The sequence below is a fragment of the Lagenorhynchus albirostris genome, chromosome 5, assembly GCF_949774975.1.
Source record: "Lagenorhynchus albirostris chromosome 5, mLagAlb1.1, whole genome shotgun sequence".
Lineage (NCBI taxonomy): Eukaryota > Metazoa > Chordata > Mammalia > Artiodactyla > Delphinidae > Lagenorhynchus > Lagenorhynchus albirostris.
In genome coordinates this window covers 127,433,460-127,454,518 of record NC_083099.1, presented here as the reverse complement: position 1 = coordinate 127,454,518, position 21,059 = coordinate 127,433,460, and the positions used below count along the sequence as shown (strand labels likewise).

General features: G+C 39.0%; 1 protein-coding gene across 2 annotated transcripts in view; it reads left to right on the top strand.

Moving 5' to 3' along the window:
- CYYR1 (cysteine and tyrosine rich 1) overlaps positions 1 to 21,059 on the top strand; it is a 123,532-nt gene that overhangs the window by 91,980 nt on the left and 10,493 nt on the right. The window contains exon 4 of one of the 2 annotated variants that reach the window (XM_060150795.1): positions 11,234 to 13,706. The exons of the other annotated variant lie outside the window; for it this stretch is intronic. Coding sequence (XP_060006778.1) covers positions 11,234 to 11,358 — 125 coding nt within the window. The 3' untranslated portion in view covers positions 11,359 to 13,706. Of the gene's footprint in view, positions 1 to 11,233; positions 13,707 to 21,059 lie in introns of those variants that run through there. 2 annotated transcript variants of the gene reach the window in all.

The following is a 21,059-nucleotide window of genomic DNA, read 5'->3' as shown; positions in this document are numbered from 1 at the left end:
GTGAAAACATCCTAACTGCTCTGCCAGCATCCACTCGTGCCTCCCAGGGGTCTATTCCAAACACAGTAGCAAACTGAACACATTTAAGATGATTAAATGTCAAATCATATCACTTCTCTGCTCAAAATTTTCCAGTGGCTCCCCATTTCCCCCAGGGGAAGACTTAAAGCCAGTGGTTTCTCATTTTATCCAAAGTAAAAGACAAATTCTATACCAAGGCCTGCAAGGCAATGCATGGATTGGTCCCTCTTTTTCATTTCTCTGACCTCACTTCCTTCTACTCACCCTCTTGCCACCTGGCTCCACTCATACTTTTTCCTTGCTGTGCTGTGAAGATACAGGGCACACTCCCATCTAGGTTTGCCTAGAACACTGACTCCCTCACTTAATTCAAGTCTTTGTCAAAGGTCACTTTCTGAATGAGGCCTTCCCTGATCACCCTACTTAAGATTGTAATGTGTCCCTCCCCCATAGCATCCCAATCCTCCTTACTCTACTTTTTGTCCAGAGTGCTTCTTTTAATCTTCTAAGATACCACATTGTTCACCTAGTGGTTAAGTTTATTATTTATTGTCTATCCCCACTTTCTGGAACATTAGCTCCATGAGGCAGGGATTGTTGTCAATTTTATTCACCACTCAATCCTAAGCATACAAGACTGGAACTGGCATGTAACAGGCACTCAGCAGACATGGCTGAACGAATGAATATCATGACAAAATCTGATTTAATTATATCAATGCCTAGAAATTTTACCTTCAATTCCACCCTGGAATGTATAGCTTTTACTCACTACAAAAGCAATTCACTATTTTGAATCTTTCCAACTTACCAAGAATATCGTTAGGGTTAGTATAACAATGTTAAAACTATGGTATAAGGAAAAATTAGGGGGAGTTATTTTTTATTCTCCTGATCTCCCTATTTTCACCTGGCCAATCCATAACCCAGGAGAAGAAGAGGAGAGTCTGACAGAGACATTAATTGGAGAGAAGATGAGGAGAAGCAATCTGTACATAATGCTCCAGATTCACTTTTCTTGATCAAAAAGTGTAGTTAAAATTAATTTTTTAAATATTTTAATAAAACTAGACTAGAAAATGCAAAATATTTTAATGTGTTTTCTGGAGTCTGAGGTTTCTATTTCATGCATGTAAACAGGTTTTCAAAAACTTTATTCTAGTAGCATTATTATTATTATTATTGTTATTATTATTATTATTATTTTGTGGTACGCGGGCCTCTCACTGTTGCGGCCTCTCCTGTTGCGGAGCACAGGCTCCGCGGCCATGGCTCACGGGCCCAGCCGCTCCACGGCATGTGGGATCTTCCCGGACCAGGGCACGAACCCGTGTCCCCTGCATCAGCAGGCAGACTCTCAACCACTGAGCCACCAGGGGAGCCCTAGTAGCATTATTTATACTGGCAGATCACAGCACCATGTTGCATTTTCAGTAAATGCATTGTTCTGGGAACTGAATAATGCAAAAACATCATAAACCTTATGATGGAAACATTTTCACTGCAAAAGACTAGGTCGTCGAAAACATGATTTGCTTGATTATTTCTCATTTCCTTCTCAAAGTCCCTAATTAAGCTTTTACTTAAAGGATCAGGAAATAACACAGAGTAGTACTGACTGCTTTTCAAAATCTTTCATCTATGGAAATAAAAAATAATTTTACCAACATTAATTAATTAACCCTGTGCTAATTGAATAATCACTCAAGTTACTGAATAGTCCTACAGCCTGAAGGCCACATAAATGGGTAGAAAATAATTTAGTCAAGGTTATCTCATCCCTTGGTGAAAGCACTCAGTGGGGAACCCTACAGCAACCATGACTCTGCACTGGGAGTAGATTACCAAGAACAGGTAATATGCCACACCCAACCTAGTGTTGGACAGTGACCATCTGAAATAGTTTTTTACTCCTGCCATGTTGGGTGGCATGAACTGTGTCCTGTTTAATGACAACTATTTTTAAAACCATCAGTGTGAAAACAAGAATTATTTGTCAAGTCTTACGTTTCCCCTACTTTCCAGAACTTCAGTATAAACAAAAGAAAGTGACTATATTAACTCTTTTTTAAAAATGGGTTTGGATGACACACATCTGAAGGAAAATAACGCAGAAAGAACAGAAGAAAAGGCCTGGCAAAGATATAAAAATCAAATGCCATGAAGTACATTACTGAGTCCCTAATGGTAGGTAGGTAGGTAGGTAGATGATAGATTGATTGATTGATAGATGATAGATAGACAATATAGATAGGCAAATAGACAGATGATGATGATGATGAATTTAGATAGATAGATAGGTAGATAAACAATGAAGAAGGATCTGAGTTTCTTGATAACAGAAAAATGCCAAAAGATGCAGGTAGAAAGAAGTTGTGGAACTGTAAAAAAATCATCATTTAAAACCATCATAAGAAAAATTTAGAACAAGATTCATCAATTGATGCTAAATTTGGGGGACACATTGCTGAGGAACAGGATATTTGCATACTCTCAACCTGTCTACCTCCAGATTTCTCATTAGTTACAAGGAGAATAATAGTAACTACATAGTGGAGAAACCAGACAACATCTTGACGAAGAAGTAAAACTTAATATCAACAAAGAGGGACAGATGTACATCTTGCACCTTTGGGTGTTACTTTGAAGAACATACAATTTCACGTGTGTAGTGTTCTGGCTGGAAGCTCATAGCCTGAATCTTAACATGAGAAATTATCTGACAAACCCAAGCTGAGGAACATTCTATAAAATAGCTGGCTTGTATTCTTTAAAATCTCTTGGAAATATTTCATTAAGAAACCAAGGGGCTTCCCTGGTGGCACAGTAGTTAAGAATCCCCCTGCCAATGCAGGGGACATGGGTTCAAGCCCTGGGCCAGGAAGACCCCACATGCACGGAGAAATTAAGCCCTTGCACCACAAATACTGAGCCTGTGCTCTACAGCCCACGAGCCACAACTACTGAGCACCTAGAGCCCGTGCTCTGCAACAAGAGAAGCCACTGCAATGAGAAGCCTGCACACCACAACAAAGAGTAGCCCCTGCTCACCACAACTAGAGAAAGCCCGCGTGCAGCAATGAAGACCCAACACAGCCAAAAGTAAATAAATAAATAAATAAATTTATTTATTTAAAAAAAAAAGGAATCCAATCTCCATTTGCATAATTGAATTCACAATTGAGGGCAACCACATTGAACATGAAAAGACTCATGCACTCAAAGGATTTGGTGATATGAGGATGATCTCTTCTGATTGTATCTATTTTTTAGTGAAATAAGAAGCAAGTCTTGGGCTGCAAGTGGCTTGAGGAGGTGTTTGTAGCTAAGGAGAAAGAAAAAAGCATGAAACAGTAATCTCAGAGAATGGAGGGGTGGTGAAATGCCTAATGCGCAATTTCCAAGCAATGCCAAGGGCCTCCACACTTAAGAATATGGTCATGCATTTGAAGTGAAATGAGTCAGCATGACTGTGCATTTTGCTCTAAGCATATTAAGCTCCTAGATACAGATCTGGGGTAGCCAAAATGCTGGACTGGAGCTTTGTGAAGCAATGGGGAGAGAAAGAGATGAGAAAGTTGATGATAGATGCACAGGAATAATTTTTGTGATGGACCATAAATCTAAGCTGAATGAAGAAAGACATGAAGACAGGAAAGAGGTGACATCAGTTTAAATTAATTTTTTTAATGCCATCAGTAAATCAGAAATCCAGGTGAGGGCCAAGATGTATTGGGATGTATATTCTAGAAAGATAAGTGGGTGGTCATATTTACAAAATGGTACCATAATTGGTTACAGTAAGGGTGAGAAAAAGATTTTTGAAGGCAAAAGGCTCAAAGGACTGAGAGGCAGGGTTACATGTGTTAAAAACGGATTAAAGAAGACAATTTAGGTGATGCAAACTTCATGAATCAAAAAGTCTTCATGGGGAGAACAGTAAAATGGACAGAAGGCAGGAAGCTTTTATAAGGTGAAGAATAAAGAACGAAGAAGAGAAAAATAGAAACTATCTGATTGGCTGGGGCCACAGAGGCAGCCTTGTTTGGGGTGAGAAGGAACCAGGAAGTTAAGTATAGAGCCCACAGTTGGCTTGGCATTTGGGGATTAGTTGACTGGATATACTGAGTTTCTCATTAAGCGGAGCTTTTCAATGACGTGAAAGTTACCTAAGCTTCAGTTTGCTGATGTGGCAACCCAGGCAGTAGTGGCTCCATTCTGGAGCTAGAAATTTATTTCAGCAAGTGGATGTTGAAATCACCTAGAATGATAACAGAAGTCGTGATGCAGAGAAGAGTAATGGGCTTGATACTAAAATTTCAATAACTGAGGGCTTCCCTGGTGGCGCAGTGGTTGAGAGTCCGCGTGCCGATGCAGCGGACACGGGTTCGTGCTCCGGTCCGGGAAGATCCCACATGCCGCGGAGCGGCTGGGCCCGTGAGCCATGGCCGCTGAGCCTGCGCGTCCGGAGCCTGTGCTCCGCAACGCGAGAGGCCACGACAGTGAGAGGCTCGCGTACCGCACTTGAATAAGTGAGATTTTGGGGTAGAGAGAACCACAGCTATGGATAACAAAGAGGAGCAGAAAGCAGAATCTCATGGCATATGCTACAAAAGAGCTCAGGTTTTTGTTTTTGTTTTTTAACTTTTAATTTTATATTGGAATATAGTTGATTAACAATATGTTAGTTTCAGGTGTACAGCAAAGTGTTTCAGTTATACATATACATGTATCTATTCTTTTTCAAATTCTTTTCCCATTTAGGTTGTTACAGAATACTGAGTAGAGTTTCCTGTGCTATACAGTAGGTCATTGTTGGTTCTCTATTTTAAATATAGCAGTGTGTGCATGTCGATCCCAAACTCCCTGTCTATCCCTTCCCCCCACCCTTCCCCCTTGGTAACCATAAGTTCTTTTGGATGGACCTAGAGATTGTCATACTGATTGAAGTAAGTCAGAGAAAGAGAAATATCACATGATATCGCTGATATGTGGAATCTAAAAAGAAATGGTACAAATAAACTTATTTACAAAACAGAAACAGACTTACAGACTTCAAGCTCAGGTTTTTAAAGAGGGAAATTAGTTGTTTAAAAATGGCTGAATCACAGGGAACACCGTGCATACCTCCTGGTCCCATAAAATGTAGGATGTGGGAGAAAAAGGATAGCTCTGATTTAATAGTGCTGCAGAGGAAGCTGTCCTCTCACGGAAAACCAGATTTTAATTAAATTAGAAAGGTGAAGCAAATGCTCCCTTTCACTCCCTGAGATAACTGTCTCATGTATTCTGTCTTCTCAAAGCTCGAAAAAAACCCAACCCTCAGCCTTTCTCTCTCTCAGCCGACGTTACTTCTCTGAGAAAACAGACACAATTGGAGAAGAACTTCCTTATATTCCGAGCTGGGGTAACATGTAAAGGGATGAAAAGAGGGTGAGGGTACAAAGGGCTCTTCTGATGACAGACTTTGTGTTCCACTGAGCACAGTGAAGGCGGTGGGGAAACTTGGGAAAATTAATTAGATTAGATATGTAAAGCCTTCCAGAGCTAAAGATCTACACTGAAGGGTGCTCTAGGAGCTTGTCCTTCTCATGCTAACAGAGGGATGTAAACGTGACAGGACGTGTCCTGATGTTATCTGAGAGGAAGGGGGACGCTAGGTTCTAATGATGTCACCCTTTCCGGAGGTGCATCTTGGGCCATTGTAGAGGAAGAGACGGGCAGGGCTGTACTGTGTGGTGAGGGGCAGGCAGTGGAGGACCTGCCAGGAGCTCTGTGGGCCTCTGCTCTGAGTGGGGTTCAGGTGAATTGTGAGTAGTGGGGTTTGGGGGAGGGTGACCAGAAGGTTTGCTCCTAGTAATAATGCTAGAAGTTGTCCTTTTTTTTTTTTCTGGAGTATAATTGCTTTACAATGCTGTGTTAGTTTCTGCTGCACAGTGAACTGAATCAGCCATACGCATACACACATCCCCTCCCTCTTGGACCTCCCTCCTCCACCCTCCATCCCCCCCATCTAGGTCAACACGGAGCACCAAGCTGAACTCCTGTGCTATACAGCAGGTTCCCACTAGCTATCTATTTTACACATGGCAGTGTATTTATGTCAAACCTAATCTCCCAATTCATCCCACCCTCCCCTCTCCCCACTGTGTCCACATGTCCATTCTCTATGTCTACGTCTCTATTCCTGCCCTACAAACATGTTCATCTGTACCATTTTCCTAGATTCCACATATATGCGTTAGTGTACGATATTTGTTTTTCTCTTTCTGACTTAACTTCACTCTGTATGACAGACTCTAGGTTCATCCACATCAGGTTCCTTAAAAAACTAAAAATAGAACTATCATATGACCCAGCAATCCCACTACTGGGCATATACCCTGAGAAAACCATAATTCCAAAAGATACATGCACCCCAATGTTCATTGCAGCACTATTTACAATAGCCAGGACATGGAATCAACCTAAATGTCCATTGACAGATGAATGGATAAAGAAGACGTGGTACATATATACAATGGAATATTACCCAGCCATAAAAAGAATGAAATTGGGTCATTCGTAGAAGTTGTCTTTTAAAATAAGTCATGAGTGATAGAAGTGTCAGCTAATGCTAAGATGTGTTAAAAGATAAACTGAGGCATATTAAAATCTTGAAGAGTTTATTTGAGCAAAAATGGGGCAGCACCAAACCCAAAGTGGTTAGGGGGACCCTGCCTTATACAGAGGAAGCATGGAAGCAACAAAAGGAAATTATTTGATTTCCTTTAACTTAAAGCCTAGTTGGCTGTTTGTGATTGGTTGTCCTTAGCATTTTGATTTCATAACTTTGAGGCACTTGCAGCTTAGATTTTGGTTTGCTTACATAGACACCATGGCATTAGAGCCACCTCAGTCTAATAACCTCCTTGTTTAATTAATTTAACAGGTGGAAATCATATTGCAATATATAAATGTATCAAATCAATACATTGTACCCCTTGAACTTACACAATGTTATGTCAGTTGTATCTCAACTGAAAAAATAAATTTAAAAAGTGTTAAAAAATAAGTCATGAATTTCACCTGTTCTATCAGATAGTAAAATCATTGAAAATCAATAATAATTAAAATCAGGTGTTTCTGGTAAAAAAGAGATATGCCTTGGTAATTGAACAGAACAAGTGATTAAAATTTCACAAACTAAAGGAGAGATAACAAAACAATGTGAAAAGTAAGGATTAAGAGGCAACGCTTCAATACTTTGGCTTAATCAAAATTTAAAACTTAGAAAAAATAAACTCTGATGTAAAATAACAGATGTAAGGAAGCACCAAATATATAAATTTACATGGAAAAACTCAAAAATAGATTGGTTATGAACCAGATATCTGAAAGACAAATGTTTAAACTTGGAAAAAATACAGAAGAGATAAAAAGGATGAAAAGCCCACATATATTTTCTTAGATACAAGTTTTAAACTTCAGGATGTCAATAAGGTAAAAATACCATAGCTAATCATTTTGACAAAGTTATTTTTAGAAAGGTATAGAAAAGATAAATAACTTTGTATACATATTTCTATCTTGTTATCTTAATTGTATCTTAATTCTAATTAAGATCCCAGTTTGTAAATTATCAGCTCAAAACAAACAAAAAAATCACACAATATGAATTACAAATAATAAACAAGACGTAAAACTGTCAAAGAAATGTAAAATTAAGGAATATTTTAATAGTGAGATTTTTTCAGTATTAAATTACCAAAATATTAAATGATAGCCAGCTAGTTGATTCCTGGAATTTTATTCTAAAAAACTAAATCAAAGTAATAAAAAGTCTATATGTAGAAAGACATTTGTCACTCCACTATTTATAATAATAAAAAATTGCTAATCTCAAAATAAGTGAATGGTAAGTGGAATAATGTACAGCTGTTAACAATAGAGTTCATGAAGAATATGTAGCAGAATGAAGAAGATTGTTACAATACAGAGTGAAAAAGCATAGACTATTTTACATAACTACAAGGATATAAAAACACAAGTGATTAGAAGGGAGTATATAAAGATGTTGTTTGTTAAACTGTGGTGACAGAATTATGGATGATTTTCCTCTGTTTCCACATTTTCTAATATAATGTTGTACAATTTTTATTAACACCATGCACCTTCCCTTTATATTTGTTTTAGAGATGTTATCCTGAGTGGGTAAAAAAACATTAACTTCCTCCTATGAATTTCATAGCATCCCTAAATTTTGCAAAATTCTACACAACTACATTGACATACATGATAAATGACATATTTGCCCTACTTAAGTCAGAGAATTAGAATTATTGGTTATGAAAGAATTTCAAAAGCACCATATCTCCAGCTGCATCCATGTATCTGTTAAAGATGATTTGACCTTTAAGAGAGAACAAAACCTCTTAGGGTTAATCAAGTATTCTAAAATTGATACCCTGAAAAGTTTACTTCCTAGTGAAACATTTTTATCTGTAAGAAAGATAGCACAGTCCACAGTTACACCATTATTATTTCGAAATGTCTTCCCACAGCTGGTACTATAAAAGATGTGCCGTGTTTATTTCATGATGGATATAGTCCTCCAAATACCACTCTTCAGCATTATATTATCACCTTATCAAAATAACAAAGGCTACATGAATGAAAGAACACTGTTTCATATCTTAGATTTTCATGCTCAACATGCAGCTGTATAAACCATAGGGAATCTCCCTGAAATGTCCTCCAGCAGTTTATATGCAGATGGAAAAATATAAATGCTTTGTTACTGAAGCATAAAGACACACCACAGCTTCATGACAGAGAAGGATGCAGAGTCGATCTGTAGAATCATCTGGTGTGTGCTTCTCAAGTGGGAGGCAAGGAAAAGCTTCATCATAAAAACAGCTTAGAACCCACATGCTTATAAGAAACAGTTCAATGGGAACCCAGCTGTAACTTCCTGTTTTACATGGAGGCTGCATTTCTTGCCTTGGATAAAGTTTATTATAAATCTCTTTGTCTCAGTCCTCTTGGATATAATGAAGCAAAGGAGTAGGCATAATGCAGAGGGAATGTGTGTTTAGACTCTGGCAGGAGTTATTCCATTTTGCTGTAGAAAACAAAGCTTGGAATAGGCCAGCCTCCCCAGGTCTAAAGCAGCCGTGGAGAAGCTGCCTTCTCTACAGATCTGTGTCCTCTGCTCTGAGCCCTTGGCCTGCTCAGCCCACGAGAGACTTGCAAAGCCTTTGCTCACCAGAGCATCCCTCAGAGGACATCCCACCCAGTTCTGTGTCTCCATCTTTCTCTTGTGTCAGGTGCCTCAATTCTGCTTCTTCACATCCCTAAGTACAGGCAGATCAGTAATTGGTTTAAATCATCAAGCTCCTGGTAGAGAGAGCCAAGTTAACGAGATACAGATGGGAAAAGAATCTAAAAAAGAGTGGGTATATGTATAACTGATTCACTTTGCTGTACAGCAGAAACCAACACAGCACTGTAAATCAACTATACTCCAATACAAATTAATTAAATGTTTTTTTTTAAATAAAGAGATTCAGAAGAAACTTTGTGTTTGCTTATAGGGTGAGGCCCTATGTTTATACATGCATATTGATCAGAATACCGTCATAATCTTATTGTAAGAGTACAATTTAGAAGATGTTTTAGAAATAAGTTTGTTGAAATGTTGCTTGTTCTTCCATTCTAGAAGTAAAAGCTTGGCTGTTTATTTGCATTATTATAACACTAGTCTTGTGGTTTAGGCTACATTCACAGTAAGCAATTAAGACATGTCAATTTCCAACTAGAATCACAATCTTGATGATAAATCAATTACTGGAAAATCATCAGGGGGTTGCTGAGAGGTTGCTCAGATGTTGTCGAGTGATTTGGTTCTTAAAGACATGGAGTGCTCAAGGAGTACCTCTCTTCCAGCCCTTGAGACGGGGTGGAGAGCACTACAAAATAGATGTCTATATACAGTCATAACAAATGTATTAAATGTGATTTTAAAACACACTGTGATATAATAGTACAATAAAAAATTAAAGACACTTTTTCTAATAAGATTTAGAAAACTAAATTCTCCATCCCCATTTCTAAACCTGCTTGTCCTCCTTTTTTTTCTTATTTCTGTAATGGCTCCATGACCCTCCAAGTTACAGGAGCCCAGTACCAGGTACCCAATACCTCGACACCTTCTTACCCTCGACCCCTTTTCCACCTACCCAGTCATCACTTAAGCACTCAGCTGCTCAAGGGCTCCTATAATCCCCACCCCCAACTTCCATGAGTCCTTTATCATCCCTCACATATGCTACTACATCATCTCACCTGTTCTTTGCTCCACCTGAATCCATACTGCCGAAAGAGTCACCTTCCTAAAGCATATTCACTAGCATATTCAAAAAATCTCTGATGCCTGCATATCACACACTCCTTATGTGATATTCAAAGTGCAATGTCCATGTAGCCTATCTTACACCCAATAGTCTGTACCCCCCACTCCCCTGACCCCTATGTTATACAACATGGGAATATAGCCAATATTTTGTAATAAGTGTAAATGGAGTGTAACCTTTAAAAATTATATGAAAAAAACATTTTTTTGGTTGTGCCACACAGCATGAAGGATCTTAGTTCCCTGACCAGGGGTGGAACCCATGCCCCTTGCATTGGAAGCACGGAGTCTTAACCACTGGACTGCTAGGGAAGTCCATAAAATTGTATGAAATTAAAAACATAAATAAATTAGATTTTTTTGAATTTTATTTTATTTATTTTATACAGCAAGTTCTTATTAGTTATCCATTTAAATTAGAATTTTGTAAAAGCCCACCATGATGGTGATACAATCAGATTCCTCAACATCTTTTCCCGTTTCTCTCCTCCATGTATCTTTTGCTTTGAACAAAAGTTCTCTCTTGCTTTGGTGCTTTTGCTCAAATTGAATCATCCTTTAGCCCCTTCTCTATCTGCCCCTTCTATATCATCTTTCCAAGAAACTTGCCCTAAGCCACCAATTCTAAATACTTTGGCCAACGGCACCACTTTTTATAGCACTTGCCCTTCCATACATGTGTGTCGCCAGCCTGATAAAACTATGATTATTGAAAGCAAAACTTATGTCCTCCCCCAAAGTACCCAGCCTAGTGGCTCAAATATAGTGGACACTCAATTATTGCTAAATGCCTGATGCCCTTCTCCTTTTCTTTTCCAGTGGCACCACCCCCCTACAGTTACGACCATGAGATGGAACACTGTGCAGACTTGCCCCCTCCGTACTCCCCGACCCCAGCACAGCGTTCTCCACCCCCTCCATATCCTGGAAATTCAAGGAAGTAATCCTTCCCCCAGAACAGAATATGTGCCAATCAGAGATCTTGCCCGGGATAAAATGTCTCTACCCAGAAACAGACAGGAAAGGATTGCCCTAAGGAATACCTTTTTGGGTTAGACGATATGTCAAGTGGAATGTCCAGGCTAAGAGAAGAGATTCAGGGTTTCTACCCTACTCAGAGCTGATCCCATATGGGGTATTATGTTGGGTTCAATGGGACCACGTTTGAAGAGTTCTACTGATCAACATAAGCACACTCAGAGAAGAGTAATGGATAGACAAAACATCGGAAATTCATGTTGCTTAAGGAACAAATGAAGGAAATTGCAATATTGATCCTGAAAAGGAGAAGATTTATGTAAGACAAGAGGATAACCTGGACTACATAAGGAAACAACTATACTCTGTAGCTTTAAAAGTCAGAACTAGAATTGTTCAGTCTTTTTGTTCATCAACAAATGCAGATCGAGTGCCTGAAAGCCTACTCTGTGCCTTATATTGCTGGAAACACTAGATGGAAGTTACAGGAAGAGAACTTTGGTTTTAGTATACGAAAGGGCTGCTGAAGCTTTCATATTGACTAGATTGCTTTGTGAAGCTCCCTATCACCAAGACTCCAAACAGAACCTGGCTGATACCTGGTAGAGACATGCTCGAGAAGGGAGAGCTAAATTAAATTGTAGATGGGTTCAATGGGCCCCAAAAGCTCTGCTCATGTTTTAGGTAGATGTGAGGTGAATTTCTATGCCATCAAGAATGAAAATAACAGAGATAGTTGAATCTATCTAATTTGAGACTTAAAACAATCAAAAGGACTTAACAGCTGCTTGAAGCCAAGAACTTGTCAATGCTAGATACTGCCACCTAAAAATCATCTGATTTTATTTAGTGTATTATGATAAAGGTTATTCCAACTGTGAAAAAAAATTTACCAAGTTCCACAAGCAACAAATACTTCATTTCAGATTAAAAGATGAGAAGCCAGAATCCCATGGGATTTTACATCAGGGAGTACAATTTCAGAACCCGACCAGGAAGATATACAAAATTTACAAAAAGAAGAGGGAAAAATGAAGTTTGGATTCTGTTCTGTGTAACTCCACTCACATGCAGCTTAGACAAATTTCTGCTTTTCTTATAATATTTTAATAATCTATTCTCTTGAAAAAGTTATACAGTTAATGGAAAAGTAAGATATTGACATCAAACTGTTGCCTTTTGCCAAAATCCATATTTTATGAAGTTTTATGAAACTTTAGGTGTAAAAGTTTTTAATAAATAATTCTAATATGCCATACTTTGCTGCCAGTGACCTTAATTAACATTTCTATTTTTATGAGGGTCCTTTCATGTATTTAAAATTGTACATTGAGAAACTATTGGGAATAGGTGATTATATTTGTTTGTCACTTTTCAATTAAATCTAAAATGTTTAATCCAACATCATCAGCACAATTCAGTGAAATCCCAAAATGATGCTAAGGATTTTGCTGGACAAAACAACCAAAAGAAATGTCTTAAAGTAAAAGTTATAGTTCAGGAACTCAGTAGTTGTAGTTGGGAAACTCAGTAGCTCATATAAGTAGCATATTTTACTTTCAAATACATTGATCTGACTGAAATACAGTCTAACTGCCAGTGAAATCTAGAAGCTAGATTTGTTTGGAATGACTTGCTTGATTTTTAGGCACTGCTGATTTTCTTGCTTATGAAGACAGAAAGCATTCAAGCATTCTAGTCCATCCAAGTAACTGAGATTTTAGCACAATTTTAACAGTGCATATGCTTTAATTTATCTCCCTTCTGCAAGTGCGATCAGACCCAATTACACTGTAGCTACACAACTCAAAGTGCCAGAGCCTCTGTGACATTCAGAATGATGTTTCCCAATGCACTTAAGAAAAAATGGAGAGGAAGAGTCCAGCAGAAATGGAATTCTCATCATCTTCACTGTCAATAAATGTTTACTGTGCATACCTTCTCTGTCAAGAAATGTTTACTGTGCATACCTTCTATGTTCTGCAAACATGACCCACATAGGAGCTATTACAATCCACACCATCTCTCTTCTTTGAGTTTTTTTATGGCCTCCCTTAAAGCATATCACAAAACCACACACCTACAACAGATGAGTATTTTTACTATTTGTATTTAGTGTCACGATCGCGTAAATGTGCACAATATCAGTATAGCCTTTTGGAGTTCACTGATTATTTTCATAGATGACACATCTTGGGGGGAAATAGTATATGATATGAAAGCTTTGAATTATGGTTATTTAAAAACAAATGTATTTGCTATGTCCAAAGTGTTTATAATAAGCAATAAAATGAAATAACCAATTATAACAAGAGTCATATTTTAAATTGTCTTGCGTCTATTTTGTTTCACCCTCCATCTCTGCCGGTTTAGCCTCGTTCTTCCGTACAGGAAACACGGGACTGGAGCCAGATAAACTTTGTTTTGAATCCTGTCTCCTGCCTGTATGATGATTTGAGGCAGGCCACTTCATCTCTCTAAAATTCAACTTTCTGCTCTGGAAAATGTAAATAATAGAATCGACTTCATCAGGTTTTGTGAAAATTGGATGACTACACATAACATTCTACATATTGTGCCTGGCATGTAGAAAATGTTGTATAAATATTAGCCAAAAATAAATTAACAAAAGAATAACATAAGGATGACAGCCTCTAGAACTGAGCTATCTAACACATTAGCCACCAGCTACATATGATTATTTCAATTTAAATGAATTTAAATTAAACTAAAGGAAAAATTTAATTCCTCAGTCTCACTAGCCACATTTCAAATGCTACAGAATCTCATGAGGTCAGTGGCTACCTTATTGGGCAGTGCTGCTCTAGAAAATCTTACCTATAGGGCTTCCCTGGTGGCGCAGTGGTTGAGAGTCCACCTGCCGATGCAGGGGACACAGGTTCGTGCCCCGGTCCGGGAGGATCCCACATGCCACGGAGCGGCTGGGCCCGTGAGCCATGGCCACTGAGCCTGCGCATCCAGAGCCTGTGATCCGCAACGGGAGAGGCCACAGCAGTGAGAGGCCCGCGTACCGCAAAAAATATATATAATAATAATAAATAAATAAATAAATAAAAGTAGAGGTAGGACATTGGTCATAAAGACTCTATCTAGGTCGGTGACACAAATATACATACCTAATTCTCTTTCCAACCTTTGTGCCCCCAATCCCAGGCCTTACCACTTCTATAAGCAGGTGTAACAGTTATCCATCACTGTGTAACAGATTACCCCAAAACTTGGTGGCTTGAAACAACAACATTTATTATCTCGGTTTCTATAGGTCCAGAATCTGGACGTTGCTTAGCTGGTCCTCCAGCTCAGGGACTGTCACAGGCTGCAGTCATGTCAGTGTGCAACAGAGGAAAGGTCAATCTCCAAGCTCACTCACATGCGTGGTCATCGACAGGAGTCTGTTCCTTGCAGGCTTTTGGACTGAGGGCCTCAATGACTCACTGGCTGTTGGTTACCCCTATTCTTCACCATATGGGCCTCTCCTTAGGGCAACTCAAAAATATGTCAGCTTGCTTCCCCAGTGCAAGACAGCAAGAAGAGCCATAGAGTGAAAGAACCTGGTAGCAAAACATAGTGCTAGCCAGAGGGGAGTCATAGACTTAAAATCTAATCTTGGAAGTGATATCCCATCACTTTTGCCATGTCCTATTCCTTAGAATCAGGTCCCTAGGTCCACTCTGTACAAAAGAGGAGGGGATTACACGAAGGTGCAAATACCAGGAGGTGAGAGCATTCTTAGTAGTCAGCCTACCAGAGCAAGGATAGTTCATCTCATTCCCTTTAAATTCATTATTTGAAGTTCAGGCAATCTTGCCTCAACCAAGAATGTCCCAACTCAGCAGCTGAAAGAATACCAGGGCCATGCTTGGCTGTGATCAAATTGCTTTTAGTGACCTGGCAGGGCTAGAATGGAGCCAGCAACAGAGGCCCATGCTAACTGGGTAAGTGCTGCATTCCTAAGGAATATTGAAAGGAGACACTACATTTGCATTTTTCATGAACTTCATTTACAAGCTGTACTAAAGTCTATCACATTTTGACAGGGAATGAAGTACAACACACACCACATACCTTCTGGACAAGTCTTAACGTGGTCCCGGTTCTAACCTCTGTTTCAACTTTGTTCCAAAATATTTAATCTTCATCAAGAAAAGAATTCCAAGACAAGTTTCCAGATGAGTGTTCAGTGGATCAAGTTGCTACCTAACCTAATCCTGAATACCTTCACTAAAAATGGAAAACAAACCCAACAAATGTTTGGGACTGCAGAAACATGTGCTGGGAATGTTTGCCTTCTCTGGATGCATTAAGGAATAACTGGTTTAAAACAATGATGCACAGGGGCTTCCCTGATGGCGCAGTGGTTGAGGGTCTGCCTAACGATGCAGGGGACACTGGTTCGTGCCCCGGTCTGGGAAGATCCCACATGCCGCGGAGCGGCTGGGCCCGTGAGCCATGGCCACTGAGCCTGTGCGTCCGGAGCCTGTGCTCCGCAACAGGAGAGGCCACAGCAGTGAGAGCCCCGCGTACCGAAAAAAAAAAAAAAACAATGATGCACAGTTAGACTCTTCGATTCCTATTTCTGCTCTGTTCCCCCTCTGATACCCCAGTCGTGAGGAGCTTTTGAGTGTCTACCACTTGCTATTTCTTAGAGAAGAGGCAGAGGAATCACCTTCTGAATCACATTTGGTAGTGAGTGATAAGTGAATAAGAGATCTCATATTGTTTCCACGGCCTGAAAGATCGACAATTTTTTCTGATTAAAATCCAAAGAGAACCAAGTGATCTGATTTCCCCATTTTTGTACCTTGAAGTCAATGTCTTCATTATCACACATCTTGCATATTATCTTCTCTGTTAACTGGGAACAACTTGAAAGCAGTTCAGAAGAATGAAACTGTTGAAGTTCAAGTTCTGTTTTGCCTGTGAAAATGCACTTGGAGACCCACCCCCTGGGTCTCACCACCACCTGAACACACAAGACAAACTCCCTCACTTCCTTGCCTGGGAATAGGCCTCTCACTTCTGTAAAACCCCTGCTCTTCTTTCCAGATGTAGCTAAAGGGCTTATACTCTGAGAATTCTGATCATTCCTCCAATCAGAAATAATTGAGTCCCACCTCTGTCCCTTTTTGTACCTATCTTTGTATTCCAAGGACTATCTCTTGGACATCTGTCATCCCCAGGTGGTCACTCTACGATATTTGATATATGAAATAGATGATTGAATATATTAGGTCAGCAAATAATATTTGGCATTAAAGAAAGTTAAAATAACTTTAAGAATGAAAGGAAGAGAGTTTACAGTGAGTAGCATATTCTAAAAGGGGTCCATAATCCAAGATATGGGTCAGGGAACTGGGAAAAAGGCTATATAGTTTTGTGGGTTTTAATTATGATGCATGTCAATCCAGATAAAGCTGGATTGTGTTTTTAAGCACAAGTTAACACATGTTGGCTAAGGTAAATGCACACGCTAATCGTCACTGACTCAGTCAAAACAAGACAACATGCTAGGTTGGGAGAGGCACTTTCATAATTCTTCAGATTAAAATTGAGCTTCTCATTTTTTCCATAAGAAAAATACCAACCAAATATCAGAAAAGAATTACCTCATAAATCACATTTCCATAGAATGGATCCTAATGTAATGTAGATTTCAGAAGCATTGTCCAAAGGATCCACTAAGGGCAGTTTTACTAAACTATGATGCCATTGTTTTCATATTACCATTCCTTCAAGGTATGTTGGAAGACCACTGAGTATTCTGAAATGAGACAAAAAAGACCAAAACTGCTGGAAATGGGTAATAAAATAGCTACCAGCTTTTGTGCTATTACTATTTTAATATGTACAGAGAGCAATAGAGCGTTTATCCAAGTCCTGAAAAGCAATAATACCATTGTAAAAAAGATTGATTCTCAATGGAATCCTCCCTAAAAATATCCAACTTTAAATCATAATAATAACAATAGTTTGGGGGGGGTGTTGGTGCCAGGCACTGTTGTAAGCACTTTACATTTAATTACATTTAATCTTCCAGTCCCATGGTCTAGGTATTAAAATTATCCCCATTTTGCAGGAATTGTAGATACATCACTTCACAGTCCTAAAAAATATCTTTCAGTGACAATAAACCTTTAATGCTGCAAAGAAATATATCCATATTTACACTTTGCTTGTAAGAGCTACCCATGGCAATCTTGGAGCTGATCATAGAAGCTGCCTTTTCATGGCTTGAGTTCCAAGTGAATGATTGTACATGTTTGAACAATCATGATGACTCATATCCTTCACTTGGTCCATCTGTTGCAATTCATCATTTAGTCTCCATCGGTTCCAGCTCTTACATACACTGTGGCTGAAATAGAGAGCAACAGGACCCTTTCATTTCTGATACAGCACCTGGTCCCAGCAGATACTTTCACTCAGTTATCTTCCAGGTCATGACTTTTCACCTGTACAGAAACCACTATGAATTTTCAGTGGATGCTCTATATTTTCTTTTGACCAGACAAGTAGTGAGTCAATATTTATGGAAAAGGGATAAAGGAAGGAGACATCTGCAAAACGATGTGAACTTTTAACTAATTTTGAAGGGATAGTCATAAATATTGGTAAGAATGAATAAAAACTATAAAAATTGGTGTCTACATTGTACACATCTCATATTGTTATGGAATTGGTTGTTGGTTTTCTGTTGTGCATTTTTTTTAGAAACTCGAGAGGTCTACAGAATTTTAAAAGAAAAAATACATATAAGCAAGAAAATATTAAAGGACATTAATAATATGTTAGACTAGTGAGGGAAGGATTTTTAAATGAGAAAAAGGCAATAGTAGGCTTCCAGATAATTCTGCATAAACAGCAGAGTTCTATACCAATCAAAAAATACAACAAGTTTTGCCCAGCACACAGCTGTCTATACATGAATGTCAAAATTAAAATATTTATGAAGTCTGTGCTTCTCCAGGCCATACTAATCTAATAAATGATATTTCTCCATCTTGGGCCTCATTTGCTACTGTAGGACTTCCACACTCCTGCAAAGTACAACTTATAATTATATTTGGGAGTCCCCAGAGGTTATTTCTTATGGCCTTTCAGTTAACAGGTTGCATCTCCCAGTTTCTTTTTCTCCAGCTTCCTTTTACAGATGTAATTGGCTAGACATTTGCCAACCACTAGATTACATGAAGGTCATGTGGCACTGCCATGCTGCTGACAACCCCTGTTAAGATCTGTGAATTGGTTTGCTGTGCCCAGACACCAGGATTCCTTCCAGGAGCTGCTATGTCGCAGTATCACTGCCCACTATTGCAGTGGCTATCATGAAGAATAACCCCAGGGGCTGTGTCCACCTCCAGATGTTGTTGAAAGCTATTGGCCTCAGGTGCCATTAGAGTTAGGACACTAACTCTAGTGTCTAACTTTAGTGGCCTGGGCCACTAAAAGCGTAGAGAATCCAGTATGCTAGAATTTCCTCTGTTCTCTCCCTCCCTCAACAAGCCAAGAAAATGTTGCACTATGAGATAAATGGGAAAACACTTCTTTTTCTTTTACTGAAGACTTTAGGCTCAAAGCAGCAATATTTCATGTTCCCAATATCTCAGGGGTTATTTTATGAAAATAGATCTTTCAGTTTTGACCTCACATCTTCTCCTCTCCCTCAAACTTAGACATGGATCAATAAGGAAAGGATAAATTTTAGACAAATTCTAGTGATAGACACAGTGATATTATTATTAAAAAACATTCCACTCTCCTCTGAAGACTGAGACATTTTTGGGGAATATAACTCTGGCTCTTTCCTCCTTTAAGATGAACCTTACCCAGGAGACTTCATAATCTCTCATGGAAGTAAACTCTTCGTGGACACACTCTACCACTCAGTCCTTCGGACATGTCGGAGTGAACAGTTTAAGCTCAACATGGGCAACTGCCTTCTGCACTACTTACAAAATCCTATGATGTCAATGACTAGCCCATTTCTCCCAGGAAAGAATAAGTGGCCAACAAGTAGCACTTACCTGAAACTATTGTTTGGCTGAATTCAAATGAATTGAGGGAATAATTTTATCAAACTATTTAGATGGACTCATTATTTATTTCAATTTTTTATATGAATTGACTATCATTTTGGATATCTGTAGACAAGTTCTTAAAGATATATCAGTAGAAACCAAAATAAGGGCCAAATGCAAAGGTCTTTTCGTCGAATAATGATTTTTGAGCAAATGTATGGTACATGCCGCAACAAAGATCCTGCGTGCAGCAACAAAGACCCCACGTGCTGCAACTAAGACCCAGCATAGCCAAATAAATGAATTTAAAAAAAAAGAAAAGGTACCTTTTGGGTATCTTTAGTGTTGGATGAACAAAGTATTGAATAGAAACAAAAGGTAAAAGAACCTTTTGCATTAAACCTTTCTGTACTGCCTACCTTCCCCCTTGCCCCTCTGGATCCAGTCTCTACCCCTCTCCCCTCTATCTCTGCCCCAGGAGTATACACTGCATGACTGCATCAATGAGCTTCCTTGCCTGCTAGGCTTCTGGTTGAGTCTGGTCAACAAGGAGCCCACTCAGAATATCATAGGGCTGTATCTCTCAAACAAAAGTCTCAATTCCCATGGGATGCCTTGTCCAAACAGCTATTTCTGTTAGCTCCCTCCTCTGGCCCATTCAGGACTAGGGCTAATAAAGCGTCCCCTCTGATACTAGCCCAGGTGTCCTGCATTATCCCTTGTTGCTTCCCTACACTTACTTATGCATTTCACTAAACTCTCTTCAAATTACCCTGTTTGAGTGTGCCATTAGTTTCTTGCCCTGACTGAAACACTCATTCTTAAACAAAAATAACAACAAATCTACACATGAGTCATTTAATATATTAAAATAGACAAGAGTCTCTTCTCAACTGCTCTAGGTTTCATCATATATTTATTTGTGAAAGCAGGCAGGAGATCTGGGTTCCAGTCTCAGCTCTACCACTAACTAGCTTCAGGACAGTGAAGAATTCTCCAGGGCCACTATTGTCTTAAAAACAAAATGAAGGTGTTAGACTAAATGATCTTTAAGATCATTTTTAGCTTTCTGTCCTTTGAGGGACTAATAAATTACTATGTGGCAGCTCTCAAGAATGAAAAAGCCAATAAAAAGAATTGCATAGACTCAGAGCTATAAGGCACCATAGGAATATTTTTATGTAACAGCTTTATTTCTTAGGTGAGGAAACAGACACAGAAAAGAGAAGAGACATATTCAAAGTCACTGGTGATGAGCCAACTTGTTGGTGGCAACTAATAGGATCCCAAAGTCCTTGCTCTTATCCACTGCACAATGCCACTTCTCTACACAGCTGTTGGTTCAGGTTGTTATTTCCATTCTCTTTCCAACCTCAGGGCCTTTGCACATGCTGATCCCGGTTTTTCTCATTGTTCAGATCTCAGTTTAAATACCAAACCATCAGATAAGGCTTCCCTGACAGCCTGGTCCAAGTAAGTCTCCAACTACCCCTTACCATTACTCTGCATCACTATTTCCTGTGTGATGCCTTCATATCACTTATTCCAAAATGTAATTAAATGTTGTTTGTTTATTTGTTTCAATTCTGTCCCCTTTCTCCACTAGAATGTAAGCTCCCTGAGACCAG